The following is a 14,664-nucleotide window of genomic DNA, read 5'->3' on the forward strand; positions in this document are numbered from 1 at the left end:
CAGCCACATGAGGCGGTGTGATTGTATTTGTTCCCGTTTTGTTTTTTTACTTCAAAATAAGATATGTGCAGTGTGCATAGGAATTTGTTCATAGTTTTTCTTTTAAACTATAGTTCAGCCCTCCAATGGTCTGAGGGACAGTGAATTGGCCCCCTGTTTAAAAAGTTTGAGGACGCTTGCTCTACAGGATGCCCCCCCACCCCAGTCTGTCAAGGGCTCATGTCACTCTTTACCCTTGCACTGAGTGACTGACCAAATGACCAAACATGGGTTCCACGCCCATGCTCTCAGACAGGGCTCTGGTGGGGAAGGGCTGTGCTGAAGTCCTGAGCTGGAGAGCAGGGAGCTCTGGGCTAAGAGCAGGTGGGTGGATGGTGTCCTTGCAGGGGTAGGAGATGGGGACCAGGAGGGGACCAGCAGGCTGATCTGGGAGAGGAGCTGAGTTCAATGGCCCTGTCATGACTATACAGGTTAATGCTGAAAAAGTGGTCTACCCATACAATGGGATATTGTTCAGCCATAAAAAGAAACAAAATACTGATACATCCTACAACATGGATGAACCTTGAAAACATGCTAAGCAAAAAAAGCCCAACACAGAGGGACAAGTACTGTGTGACTCCATGTATATGAAATATCTGCAATAGGCACATCCATAGAGATGGAAAACAGATTAGTGGTTGCCAGGAATTGGGGGCAGAGGAGGGGAATGGGCAGTGACTGCTGATGGGCATGGAGTTTCTTCTGGGGGGTAATGAAAATGTTCTGGAATTAGATGATGGTGATGGTAGCATAACTGTGTGAATATACTATTAGCCACTAATTTGTATACTTTAAAATGGTTAAAGTGGTGAATTTTATGTAATGTGAATTTTACCTCAATTTTAAAAAAAGTGAACCTATAGAAAAAGGCAACCTGGGAAGTTGGGAGCCCTGGATTCTAGCTCCGCTCTGCCCCTTGGGAGCAGAGTGGCCTCAGATCATTAAAGCCCTGTTTGGGTGGCCCTTGGTTGCAGAAAGGTGACTTGGTTTTTGCCAAGCCCTTGGGCACCTGCATGGAGTGTTCTGGGACACTGGTCTCAGCAGTGGGGCGAGAGCTGCCTGCCCAGGGTGGCTTCTGCCTGCCCCGCCCTGCACACTTGCCCAAGTCAAAGGCGTATAAAGGACTTCACTATAAAAGAGACAGGGCAGAAAAAGGGTGGCATCAAATTTGACTTTTGCTATTTTACTTATTATTCTGTACAAAATTCCTGCAGAAAAATTAGAAAATACAGATAAGCAATGGTCCTCCCCGCTTAATCTCACCACCCAGAGGTAACCTCCACTGACTTTTTGGTGTGTATTATTATACGGTATTCCAGATATAAACAAGAATATGCATATTATATGTATGTCTTACATAGACACCTGCATCCACATGGGGCACATTAGGTATATTCATGTGTATACAAATAGGTTTCTATTATACCTGCTATTTTATATCCTGATTTCCTTTTGAAAACTTAGTATTTCAAGAACATTCTTTCTGGTCAGTAGCTATCTATCTACATTTGTATCTGCATCATCACACTTAATGCCTGCCTGAGTTTCCAACATACAGATGGACCCTCTGTGCTTAGTTCATCTTCTCTTGGTGGGTATTTAGGTCACCGCCAGGCTTTTTAATCCCAGTGACACATACGTTGTTAGACCCTCTGTGCATCTTTTCCCTTAAGTCTGAGAAGTAGATTTGTTAGAATCTTTGTGTATTTTAATGGTTTTGGAAACATTTTGTTCAATGGCTCTCTAGAGGTTTACTTGTTTGTCTTCCCACCTGTGTCTTGTTTGTATAAGGTTGCTATTTTCCTAAACTTCTGCTACTACTATCACATTAAAAAAAATGCCAATAGGACAGGTCATTTTAATTTTTATTTGCATTTCTTTATTGTAAGGTAGAACTTTAAAAAATATATGTATTATCTATATTATTGTAGGATTTTCTTTTTCATGGTTTTAGGGTGCTCATCTTTTATTATTGATTTTCAGGGCTTTTTATATATTAAAGATACATTGCAAATAATTTCTCTTTTTTTAAATATGCTTTTAATTTTTTGGAATGCTTTTAATTACATACTTTAAAAGAAAAACAAAACTTCCCAGCATTTTTATTAAGTGAGAAAACAGGGTTTGAAATAAATAGGTTTATCCTTTGTCTTTAAAAATGAAACGTAATACAGCCATTATTAGGCCAGGCGCAGTGGCCTATAACTGTAATCCTAGCATCTGGGAGGCAGAGACATGGGGGATCCCTTGAGCTCAGGAGTTCAAAACCAATCTAAGCAAGATTGAGACCCTGTTTCTACTAAAAATGGAAAATTAGCCAATATCATGGAGGGTGCCTGTGGTCCCAGCTACTTAGGAGGCTGTGGCGGGAGGATTGTTTTGAATTCAGGAGTTTGAGGCTGCTGTGAGCGAAGCTGATCCCATAGCACTCTAGTCTGGGCAAGAGAGCAAGAGACTTTGTTTTTTAAAAAACAAAACAAAGCAAAAAACATTAACAAATACTACCTTTTAACTCCACGAGATTTCTCTTGTCCATCTTTATAGGTGTTTTCTAATTATATTTTTTTGTTTTGAATATTTATCAACTTTTAATTTTAAAGATAATAGATAAGCATCTATAATCTTGCTACCCAGAGATAACCTAGTGCTTCCTTACAGTGAAGTTGGTATAATTTTGTCTATGTGTGGTGGGAAGGGCTTACTATCCTTACTATAATATTTACTTACTATTATATTGGCGCTATATTCTAAGTGAGAAATAAGCATTCATCTGTACTGGAGGGAAGGGGAGTTATTTGGGTTTGTAGAAAGATAGATAAATGCTGATACAGAGTTGAACAAGTGGACAGATGGAATAATAACTTGATTAATGAATAGATATAGTGCTCAACAAATGGTAGCTGTGGACTAGAGGAATGTAGATAGTTAGGTTGAAGCAGATGGATAGATGGAAGGATTAATGGATCAATGAATGAGTGGAAAGAAAGAAATCTAGACAAATAACTTAGATCAAACATTCAGTTATAGGTGGTGCCTTTAGCTCAGTGAGTAGGGTTTTGCCCACATACACCAAGGCTGGTGGGTTCAAACCCAGCCTGGGCCAGCTAAAATCAACAATGACAACTGCAAAAAAAAAAAAAATAGCCATGCATTGTGGCGGGGGCCTGTAGTCCCAGCTATTGCGAGACTGATGCAAGAGAATTGCTTAAGCCCAAGAGTTGGAGGTTGCTGTGAGCAGTGACGCCATGGCACTTTACCAAGGGTGACATAGTGAGACTTTGTCTCAAAAACAAACAAACAAACACCAAATATTCAGTTATAGTAACTGAACATTCCAAATTAAAAAAATCTATTATTTAAGAATTTCTTTACTTTGACTTCATAAAATAACTTTTTGATAGATTTCTCTTGATCCTTTCAATAACCTCTGGTCAAATCCATTGACTCTATCATGTTGTTATGATTGGAATAGGTGAAAACACATGAATTTGCTATTTTTATAGGTCAAAGATAGTTGAATATGAACATTTTTGTATGGTTCAACCTAATAGTAGCTGGAGGTAGATGGGAAGATGATGGATAAAATGGATGAGATGAAACAATATGAAAAGATAACTGCTTGGATAACTAGATGGGTAAATGAAAAGGACTGATGGATGAACCACAATGAGATACCTCTTCAATCTAGCCTAGGCCCGTCAAACAACAATGATGGCTGCAACCAAAAAAGAAAAAAAATAGCCGGATGTTGTGGCGGGCACCTGTAGTCCCAGCTACTTGGGAGGCAGAGACAGGAGAATCGCTTAAGCCCAGGAGTTGGAGGTTGCTGTGAGGCCATGACACTCTACCCAGGGCGACACCTTGAGGCTCTGTCTCAAAAAAAAAAAAACAAAAACAAAACAAAACAGAATGTAACAAATGTTGTGAGGACGTGGAGAGATTGAAACCCTTGTATATTGCTGGTGTACAAATGTAAAATGATACAACTGCTATGGAAAAAAGTTTGGTGGTTACTGGAAAAACTGAACACAGAATTATCAGGATGACCCAGGAATCCTACTTCTCAGAATACACCCAAAGAATTGAAAATGGGCTTAGACATTTGCACATCAATGTTTATTGCAATATTTAGTCACATGATGGAGACAGCTCAAGCATCCTTACTGATAAAGACAGCTCAAGCATCCTTACCATTGATTACTGGTTTACTGCAGATGAATGGATAAACAAAATGTGGTATCGGTAGAGTGTCCCTTATCCAAAATGCTTGCGACCAGAAGTGTTTGGATTTTGGAATATTTGCATACATAATGGTATATTTTGGAGATGGGATCCAAGTCTAAATATACTTTATACCCATTGCCTGAAGATAATTTTAAACAAAATTCTTAATTTTGTGCATGAAACCAAGTGTGTTAAGTGCTTATATGTGGAATTTCCCACTTGTGGCATCCTGTTGCACTCAAAAACTTACAGATTTTGGAGCATTTCAGATTTTGAGTTTTCAGATTAGGGAAATAACTGTATACACATACATTGGAATATTATTCAACTATAAAAAAGAATGAAGTACTAATATATACGACAACGTAGATGAACCTTGCAAACATTATGCTACAGACACAAAAGAACAAATATTATATGATTCCGCTTATGGGAATTATCTAGAAGGGGCAAATTCATAGAGACAGAAAATAGATTAGAATATACAGGGGGTCAGGGAGGGAAGAATGGGGTGTTATTGCTTAACGGCTACAGAGTTTTGGCTTGGGAGATGAAAAAGTTTTGGAATAGTGGTGATGGTTGCACAACATTGTGACTGTAATTAATGCCACTGAATTCAACACTGGAAAATGGTTAACATGACGAATTTTGTTGTATATATTTTATCATGATAAAAACAATTAAAAATTGATGGATGGGTACATGTAGACAATGGGTATATGAATGGATTTATACATAGTAAGGTGAATAGTTGAAGGGGTGGGTGGCTTTGTTAGAATTGAGGGGTACGTGGATGCATGGACAGATGTCTGGGAAGCGGTAGGATGGAAAGAGAGACCATGGCTGGGGAGAGGGAGAGTTTGTGGGACTGTACCCACGGCTCAGCCATGGATGGCAGCTGATGATAGCGGGGGTGACCGTGAGTTTTTTTGAGCCTGCCCTGCCTCAGGGTAGCCACAGGCTGGCACTAACTGAGAAACATGCAGCCAGAGAACATCTCTGTGTCGCAGGCTCCCTGCAGCTGGATCTCAACCGCATGCCCAAGCCAGCCAAGACAGCTGAGAAGTGCTCCTTGGACCAGCTGGATGACACTTTCCACCCGGAATGGTTTGTGTCCCTTTTTGAGCAGAAGACAGTGAAGGGCTGGTGGCCATGTATAGCAGAAGAGGGTGAGAAGAAGATACTGGCGGTGAGTCTGCTACCTTCAGCCTCCGTGGAGGGCAGCGGCACCTTCTTCCATAGAAACCACCAGGCCTATGTGTGTGCCTACAGTTCCTCCTCTTTCTCCGACCCTCGTTGTCTCTGTTTTCCAAGGCATTCTCCCTCTGCCCCTCCAATTCCCAGCCTTCCTCTCCCTCAAGGCCCACATCCCGGGAGAAGCCTACTTAAATCCAAAGATGACCCTGTTTGTGCTCTGCTCATGGGCTTTGTCAGAGATCTGTGTCCCGGATTCCCCTCTGATCTGGCCTCCTGGGTGAAGGGACGTGGTTGTGTCCTTTGCTTCCAACAAAGCAAGCCCGTTTGAGGGACCATCCTTGTTCTACTTTCCTTGCTGAGAGGTCTGCTTAGGAAGGTGATTGGAGGACCCGGGAGAACCATCCTGTCCCTAAGTTCAAAGCAGCCATGGGGAGGGAATTAATCCCTGAAAGTTTACTTAGGAACAACAGGCAGCCAGTCAACCCTTAAAGTCATCTGTCCTTGAAATAAAATGCCCTTGTTATATAAAGAATCATAACAATAAGAAATACTAACACCTCAAAGGAAAAATGAGAAAAAGGCACATACAGACAATTCACAGAAGAATTGTAAATGTCTATCACACATTAAAAAAAGATTAGTTCCTCTAGTGATAAAGGAATATAGCAGTCTCCCCTTATCTGTGGGGGTGTGTTCCAAGACCCCCAGGGGATGCTGGAAACTATGAATAATGAATAGTGAATGATGAATACTCTATGTATACTGTGTTTTCTTGGGTACTTATGAACGTACCATAAAGGTCTTTCTTCTTATAAATTAGGCACAGTAAGAGATTAACAACTATAAAAATAAAATCGAATGATAACAATATACTATAATCAGAGTCAGGTGAACATGGTCTCTCTTTCTCTTAGAATATCTTATGTGCTGTCCCACAGGTCACTGAAACCACAGAAATCCAAACCATGGACAAGGAGGAGACTATTGTATTTTTAAATGTGATAATATTTTTGACTATTAAATTATAGTAAAAAGTAGAAATGCTCATTGCTGGTGAGGATGAAGAGACAGCCCCTTCATTTACATTTGCTGGGCGTGCTAATGGTTTTACTCTGTGGGAAAGCAATGTGGTATAACATATAGGAAGAGATTTAATGCTATTTATGCCCTTGGACTCTGTCATCTCACTTCTAAAATATCTTCTAAAGAGATAATTAGATAAAATAAAAAATCTAGGTTCTGGGATGTTTATTGTAGCATTATTTACAAATCAAAGAGTTGGAAACAACCTGAATGAACTAAAGTAAGTAGATTACTAAATAATTTATGATTGGGGCAGCGCCTGTGGCTCAAAGGAGTAGGGCGCGGCCCCATATGCCAGAGGTGGAGGGTTCAAACCCAGCCCCGGCCAAAAACTGCAAAAAAAAAATTATGTCACCCATCCCATAGGATGTTTGTATTGATTACAAACCAAACTTTAAAAAAATACATAACTTTTTTATGTATTTTAAAAAAATACATTCCTAAGAGGAAATAGAAAGCTATTATATACAGCTGTATAGACAGTTCTATAGCTGTATATATGGGGTCTGACAATGCAGTTTGCAAACTCATCCTAGAAAAAGTGCTTTGAAGGGTAGACTAGGCACTGGGGTCAGTGCACAGCTTCCCAAAGGGAATACTTCAAAGGTGACTGTAGTGATATTCAGCAATGGGGTACGTAGCACTTTTTCTAGGATGAGTCCAAGACCTTAATTGTTTGACCTTGTATACACAGCAGGATTTTTCATACACTTGGGAGAAAAGCAGTTATTAAACATGATGCATAAAAATGTTAAAGTGCTTGTCTCTGTGTAGTGGAAGTAGGGGCAGTATTCTCCTTTCTTTCTACGTTTTTGGTTTCTAAATGTTCTATAAGGAGCAGATAATGCTTTTATGATCAGAGCAACCCTATTCAATTTTTTTAATAAATGATAATAAATGATCCTTATGTTTATTGTGGCCTGGCTTCTCTGTGGCCACTGGACAGAACCTTTGTGCTTCTAACCAGGCTCTCTCTGTCCTTGCAGGGCAAGCTGGAAATGACCCTGGAGATTGTAGCAGAAAGTGAGCATGAGGAACGACCTGCTGGCCAGGGTCGGGATGAGCCCAACATGAACCCCAAGCTCGAGGACCCCAGGTTAGTGCCTAGGGGCCTGGGGGTGTAGGCCACAGTCTGGGAGGACCCTACCGCACAGCCACACAGAGGTTACCAGACCTACATGGCTCAGAGAGAGGCGTGACTCATACAAGGCCACACAGTAGGTTGAGGACAGGGAGCAGGCACCACTCCAGAGAGCACTGGGCTCCTCAGCTAATTCAAGAAGGGTACCTGTTTGCTGTGTGCCAAGTGGACTGCCGTGTGTATGTTGTGTCATGGAACCCTCCCTGCTGCATAGTGGCTATAATCTTCGTTTTACAGAGGAGGAAACAATCTCAGCAAAGTTAAATAAAGTCATTGCAGCTCAGAAAATGGACGAAGCTGCAATTGCCTAACCTGGTCTGATTGGCTCCAGAGCCTGATCAAGGTCTTTCCCCTCATCAAGCTGCGCTCTGTTGCTCTCCTGTGGTGTTAAATGTGGCTTTCAAATGGTCTTTCAGCCCTAATTTTCCTGTCTGTGAAATGAGGAGGCCAGTCCCTATATCCTTTATGTCAGTGGATCCAGGCAGGCCAGTGTGGATCAAAATACTTGGAAGGCAGTTGCAGGTGGCTGTTGGGGTGCAGGGCCACGTTTGTAGGATACCTCCCCTCCAGCCTGAGTAGGTCAAGCTGGACTTAGCATGGAAGGCTCACTTAATTGGGTGTTGTCCTGAGTGCCCTGGGGCTGGCAGTCATGAGAGGTACCTGTGCCCCAGGATGCTGGGAAGGAGAGACAAGAAAGACCACCAGACACAGGGCATGCAATCAGATGTTAACAGGGCCATGAATAAGACACAAAATCCTGCATTTTTCAAGTTAATGGGGCTGACCTAGGGGAAGGTATTATGGTTCTTGGTTGTGAGAAAAATCAGCTATCTAGGTTTCTTCCCTCCAATACTTCCTTGAACATGCACTAATCATGTGCATCTGTGCAGGTGACTTGGCTTGTCTGGGGCTCAGTGGGCCATAGCCCACCTCATGTGGCAGCCTTCAAGGCTCTGCCCAGCTGCCAAATTTGTAGTCTGATTAAGTCAGGAAGGGGAGAGGGTGACAGGAAAGGTATCCTGGAGAAGATGGCAGAGAACTGGGCCTCTGCAGGTGCAAAGGGCTTGGCAGCACCCAGAAGAGGAAGGTAGCACAGGTGGCAGCAATGGCAGAGTCTCAGGGGAGGGGAGTGCAGACACAAAGGGCTAAGTGTAGGGGCAGGGCTTGGGGCCTCGAAGCTGGGCAGGTTTGGGGGCAGACTGGAGGGCCAGGGCTATCCAACCCGCTGACACAAGCAGGGTTTGGAGAAAGTGCCCCTGGTAGAGGGTGCTTTGCTGACCTCTGACCTCTGGGATCTCGCTTCCAGGCGCCCTGACACTTCCTTCCTGTGGTTCACCTCCCCGTACAAGACTATGAAGTTCATCCTGTGGCGGCGCTTCCGGTGCGCCATCATCCTCTTCATCATTCTCTTCATCCTACTGCTGTTCCTGGGCATCTTTGTCTATGCCTTCCCGGTGAGCAGGCCTGAGGGGGAGGCACAGGCTGTCCCGGGCAGCTCTTGGTCTAAGAGGGAGGCACAGGCTGTCCCGGGCAGCTCTTGGTCTAAGAGGGAGGCACAGGCTGTCACGGGAAGCTCTTGGTCTAGTGGGGGAATCCATCATTGTCCTCAAAGGATTCTCCCAGTCTAATCGGGGGAGGTAGCCTCTGTCCTTGGGGAGTCCCTGGTCTTAGGGAGAGACACAAAGCCCCTACTTTGCGGAGTTCTATCCTTGGGAAGCTCCATGTCCAATGAAGGAAACTGAATCTGGCCCTTGATGGGGAGACAGAGCTGTCTGCAGCAAGGCCCTGGGGATTAGCAGAAGATGAGGCCCCTCTGGCTGGGCTGGGCAGGGAACTTTCTTGAAGGAGATGTGGAACTAGTCTAGAAGGGGAGGGAAGGTGTGGATGGCAGGGTAGAGGAGAAGGCTCCTTTGTCCTGACTGTAGCCCTTGCTAAGTCCAGGAGAAGGGAGGAGCTGGGGCTGGGAGATGGTCTCAATATGCACCTGAAGACCATGATAGAGTGTTCCCTGCCTTCTGCAGCAGGGTAGGCATGGGGGAAATATGGGGCAAGCAAGTAGCTGGCCAGAAGCTTGGCTTCTGCATGTTCAGGTTCCCTTTCACTTGGAAAGGCAGCTGATGTGAGACAAAGAGCTTGCCTGGGCCATATCAGAGATAGCAGCTGTGCCCCCTGCTCTGGGGGTCCCTGCCTGTGTCTCCTTAGCTCTCATAACTCATCATGGAACTCCAAAGATGCTTCAGCCCCCACAGTCTCTGCTACTTCAGACTTTGAAAACATCATAGAGCTGTCAGACTGGTACCTGATTTCTAATGTTCTTTAAAAATATAAAACCTTTTTAATATGAAAATTCCAAACCAATATGCAAGTAGAGAGAGTGGTGAAATTATCCCCTGTTGCCCTGACTTTAATAGCAAAGACATAAGCACCAGAGAGGGAAAGAGACTGGCTCTAGCTGCACAGCAATCTGTGCAGGTCCTAGTCCAGGACTCACTACGCTTCCCACTGGGGGCCTTAGTCCTGGACAGCACCAGGCCATCAGCCTAGAGCATTATCTCCCAGCAGACAGGTTGCTCAGGGAACTACTCCCAGGCAAGCAGTTGAATCTAAGAATCTTCCGGATGAGGAAGGGAGGGAGACCCTTCTCCCACTGCAGCTAGTGATGCCTCGTGTCAGCAGAGTGTGCCTCAGAGGAGGAAAGGTGTTAAAAATGCAAGTAATCCATGCAGTTCCTAACAGCATAGGCCATGGGGAGCCGCAGAAAGGTCTATCTGGTTTGGATGTCCAGGTTCCATCTGGTGATAGGCCAGGCTTTCTACACTGGCTACGGCCACCTGAGGCTCTGCACTGACATTTCTGAGGCTCAGCAAGAAGAGCTGCAGTCAACAGGCAAAATATGACTGCAGTCCAGGGGTAGATCTGTGGAGACCTGAAATGTGTACGATTTGGGGGGCCTCTTTAAACAAAGGAAGATTACAAGGTTAGATACAGGGCCATGGAAGGGTGGTATTCTGGAGCATAAGCTGTCACCTGTGGTGGCTTGAGGTCTGGGATCAGGCCCCAGGACTTCTGCCTAGTGGTTCTTCCCTTCTCCTGGCCTGCCTTGGGCTCCCCTCTCCTCTGGGGTGAGGCTGGCCACCATTCAGTTAGCGGGGAGACTGTATTAAGTGTGCATGTGTGTCTGGGAGGTAAGTGTGAGCTATGGGCAGGAAGGGATGATGACGTGGCTCATGCCACTGGGGAGTTCTCAGTCCCCCAGGGAGACATTGAGACCAGAGACTAAGGAAAACCACCGGTATGATCAATGCTCCATTATGAGGCATGGAAAGTTTCTAAGAGGAGAATCCTTGCAGACCTCGTTCCTCAAGGTGCAGTCTGAGGGCCAGCAGCACCTCATCACCAGGCGGCTTGCTAGAAATGCAGTCTTGGGCTGGCCCCGGGCCTGCCGAGGGAGAGCCGGCATGTGAGCACGTGACACTTGCAGAGCCACAGTTGTGCAGAGCTCTGCAGCTGCAGTCAGGAGTGTCGGCTCCTGTGACTTCCTGTGTGGCCTTGTCAGGTGCCTTTCTGTTCGCATGAGGAGGGCTCTGGCCTTCTGTAGCTGTGACTGTGGTTAGGGGAACACATTCACCATTCCTGGGAGGCTGCATCACGCCAGCCTGCTCCTGAAGAGCAGGTCCCCAGTGGCATCACCACTGCCCTTTCTGTGGCTGCCCCCAGCTCCAGCCACCTGCACCTGCCCTGCGTAATCTCTGGGGGCCTGACTAGGGGAATAAGGGAAGATTTCCAGTCACCTCCAGCCTGTGGCCCTTCCTCATTCCTGGGGCAGCCTCAGCCCCAGGCCTTGTGGGGATGAGCAGAGTAGCACTTTGGGGGGGGCCACTGGTCAGAGATTTACCCTGTCTTCTGGGCTCCAGCAGTGATTTCACTGTCCTTTGAGTTCTTCTGGAGACAGTCCTCTTTACCCTTTGGCCCTTATCTCTCCTCTCCCGACTCCTAGAGGTGGTGTGTGGGCATTGGATGCTAGGCAGGGGTCCAGGGATGAAGTGGGCAGCCTGGCTCTGAGGCTGCACACTGATTTTGCTTGTGGGCCTTTGCTCCAGTTAGGCTAATCCTGCCTCCTTCTCTCATGTCACTCCATCACCTGACTGGTACCAGACCAATCAGGGCCAAGCCCCATGACTCTCACCTGGCTTTCAGACTGCGGGGCAGAAGCCCAGTTGCATCTCTCCAAACCAGGGCCTAGTGAAGAGGGGCCCATGGCCGGGCTGCTCCCCTCCAGTTGGCCTAATCCCTCACCCTTTTTGAGATCCCCTTAGGAGAGGAGCAGGAGGGAAGCCTGTCTGACTTCTGCTGGTTCCCCCCTCAAAGCCAGCTGGGAGCAGGGCCAGTGTGGGGTGGCAGGAGGCGATTTGGCGGGGGAGGAGGGCCGGCTTTGTTTCCAGAGTTGGCTTTCCTGAGCCGGCACCAGGGAACATACTGTCCCAATTAGGAGCTCTGTGTTGTGTTGTGTGTGTTTTCACGGTTTTATGGAAGAGAGGTGTGTGTGTGGGGGTTTCTGTCAGTTCTTCCCACGCAGGGCTTAATCAAGGGTGACCCATCTCTGTGCTGGTCTGCATCATGGGCCATCCTGTGCAGCCCATCCCCAACTCTCTACTTTCTGGACAGGGATGTGGTGATGTGGGAGCCCTGGGTTCCTGTGGGGTAGGGGAGCATTGTGGCCCTGCCTTCAGTGCTTGTCTAATGGGAGAGGCCAAGGCCTGAGGGTCAGAGTCTTCTTGGCAGTCAGTTGGAACATGGGAATGTGTTCATATTGATGGAGGGGAAAGCAGAGTGATTGAGGAGGCCTTGTCTCCAGGCGGGAGGTTGCGAGCAGAGGGCTTGGCTCACCTGATTGGCTAGAGTACTAGGTAGGGTAGAAGGCTGAGCTGCCTGTAGGGTGGTGGCTGGTGAGGGCACAGTGCAGGCAGGTGGTCGAGGAGTGACAGGTCTCCTTTCCTAGCCCCTGCCTCCTGGCAGCTCAGCCCCATACTCCAACTTTGCACTCCCTGATGGGTCACAAGTGTCTCTGGTCCCTCTCTCCAGAACTATGCTGCCATGAAGCTGGTGAAGCCCTTCAGCTGAGGATTCTCCTACCCTGGGGGACAGGACATAGGATGCCCTCCCGGCCAGGACTGGCCTACCTCCTCCTTCCAGCTCAGCTGAGCTCCTGCAGACCTCCACGGCCTGACTGTACTGTCAGGATGGGCAGACAGACAGATTCACACGTGCTCCAAGAGTTGCCAATGTTGACCCTAGCATCTGCTTGAATGTATTTCAGTATAAAACAGTTTGTACCACAAAGTGGTGTGGATGTGTGCATTTCTGTGGTACCTGATGGGGCGTGGCTGCACAAGGCAGGGGTAGTTCGGGGCATGGGAGGTGTGGGCCATTTCTGGCTCAGCCTTTTGAAGGCAGAAGCAGCCCAGAAGCAGTGTGTGGGACACCATGGAACTGTTTATTCTTTTACGATGCTGGTGGGGGAGTGGGATGGGCTTTCAGGCTTGGTGTCTGGCCTGCCTAAAGACCTGGCGTCCGCTGCCTCCTCTCCTGTCCTGGATTTGTTTTTGCTCCTGCCCACTCCTCACTTGGACGTTACCCCTCCATTCCCTGGGCTGCCTTTTGCTTCATAGATGGGAAGTTACCTGCATCTTCTGGTTTCTTTGACCATGCTGGGAAAAGGTTCCACTTAATAAAAAGGGAACACCACTCCAGGGAAAGTGTTGGCCCAGAAGATCTCCGGGCAAAGGAGCCACTGGACCTCTGGCTTTGATCTTGTTCTCCACACTCTTGGGATTTCTTAGGATTCTCTCCCTCTGCTCTCTCACTCTGATTTAAAAATCTGCTCTGGGCAAAGACACCTTTTTCGTGTGGTCTGAAGCTTAGCCTTAGTCATTGGTCTGACATTTCCTGCAGGAATCAGGCTTAATCTACAGGAGAAAAAGGAACATACTCGGAGAAAAAGCTAAGAGCTTAAATACATCACATTTCCAAAAGAGAGTCCTCTGCCTCTCTTACCCGAGGGGCTGGAACTTGTGAGCACAGTGCTGGCAGCCTCCTCTCCAGCACTGTGCTTGGGAAATAGGAGACCAGGAGGCGTCTCTGCTTTCCCACTGTGAGCTGCTTCCTGGCCCAGGACCCAAGGCCCCAGAGATCCTTCCAGACCCTCTTGGCTCTTCACTGCACCCTTAGACCCAGCCTGAGACACTGCCACGTCTCCACCTGACTGGAAAGAGTAGGGGTGGTTGAGACAGGATTAGTGTCTGATGCTGTCCCCACAGTTACTTCCTGGCTGAGGGAGCTGCCTCTTGAAAATAGGGCAATTCTTACTCCAGGAGAGCTTCTGGCTGGAGGTGACCATGAGCCCTGAGAAACTTGGTGGCCAGTCCTGACACTCTGACACCTGAACCTTGGAGCTGGGGCCTGCACCTCACATAGAACGCTCAGCAGGGACCAAAGTCACAGCTTATCTCGAGAGGTCATCTGTTACTAGGTCTTCACGGGTGCCTGCTGAATGTGCCTGTGTGGAGGGCTCAGCCTCTAGAGAGGGCTGGAGGGGAAGGAAGGAAGCTGGTGGGGCGGGGGGGCTGCCACTTCAGGAGGTGCCAAGAAAGCTTTATAGGATAGGGGAGGCCTGAGATTATTTGAAGGTAGGGAAGAGGAAGACACTGGATAGGGAAAGATCAAAGACACAAGAGAATATAGGCTAATTGATGAAACCAGTTTCTAGAGAAGGAAAGGAGGTGGTTAGCTTTGGAAAGAAGGCCCACTTTTTCTTCCAAGCACAGAAAGGCTAGGGGGAGCAAACACATATCATACAACTATCAGTTGGGTTAAGAAAGTTTTTTTGTTTTTTTTGGAGGGGGTCATTGTGCTCATTTTTTCATTTATTCCCTTGTTCTTGATGCTCTGGGTTGCAAGTAATGGAAAATCCAACTCAA

At 46.8% G+C, this 14,664-nt stretch overlaps 1 protein-coding gene across 23 annotated transcripts in view; it reads left to right on the plus strand.

Moving 5' to 3' along the window:
• DYSF (dysferlin) overlaps positions 1-13,027 on the plus strand; it is a 232,013-nt gene extending 218,986 nt beyond the window's left edge. For all 23 annotated transcript variants that reach the window (XM_053587263.1, XM_053587273.1, XM_053587276.1 and 20 more), the window contains 4 exons: positions 5,277-5,455; positions 7,533-7,642; positions 8,994-9,141; positions 12,770-13,027. In XM_053587263.1, the coding sequence (XP_053443238.1) occupies positions 5,277-5,455; positions 7,533-7,642; positions 8,994-9,141; positions 12,770-12,808 (476 nt within the window). In that variant the 3' untranslated portion in view covers positions 12,809-13,027. The remainder of the gene's footprint in view (positions 1-5,276; positions 5,456-7,532; positions 7,643-8,993; positions 9,142-12,769) is intronic.
• The last annotated feature ends 1,637 nt before the right edge of the window (positions 13,028-14,664 follow it).

This window comes from Nycticebus coucang, chromosome 4, assembly GCF_027406575.1.
Source record: "Nycticebus coucang isolate mNycCou1 chromosome 4, mNycCou1.pri, whole genome shotgun sequence".
NCBI lineage: Eukaryota > Metazoa > Chordata > Mammalia > Primates > Lorisidae > Nycticebus > Nycticebus coucang.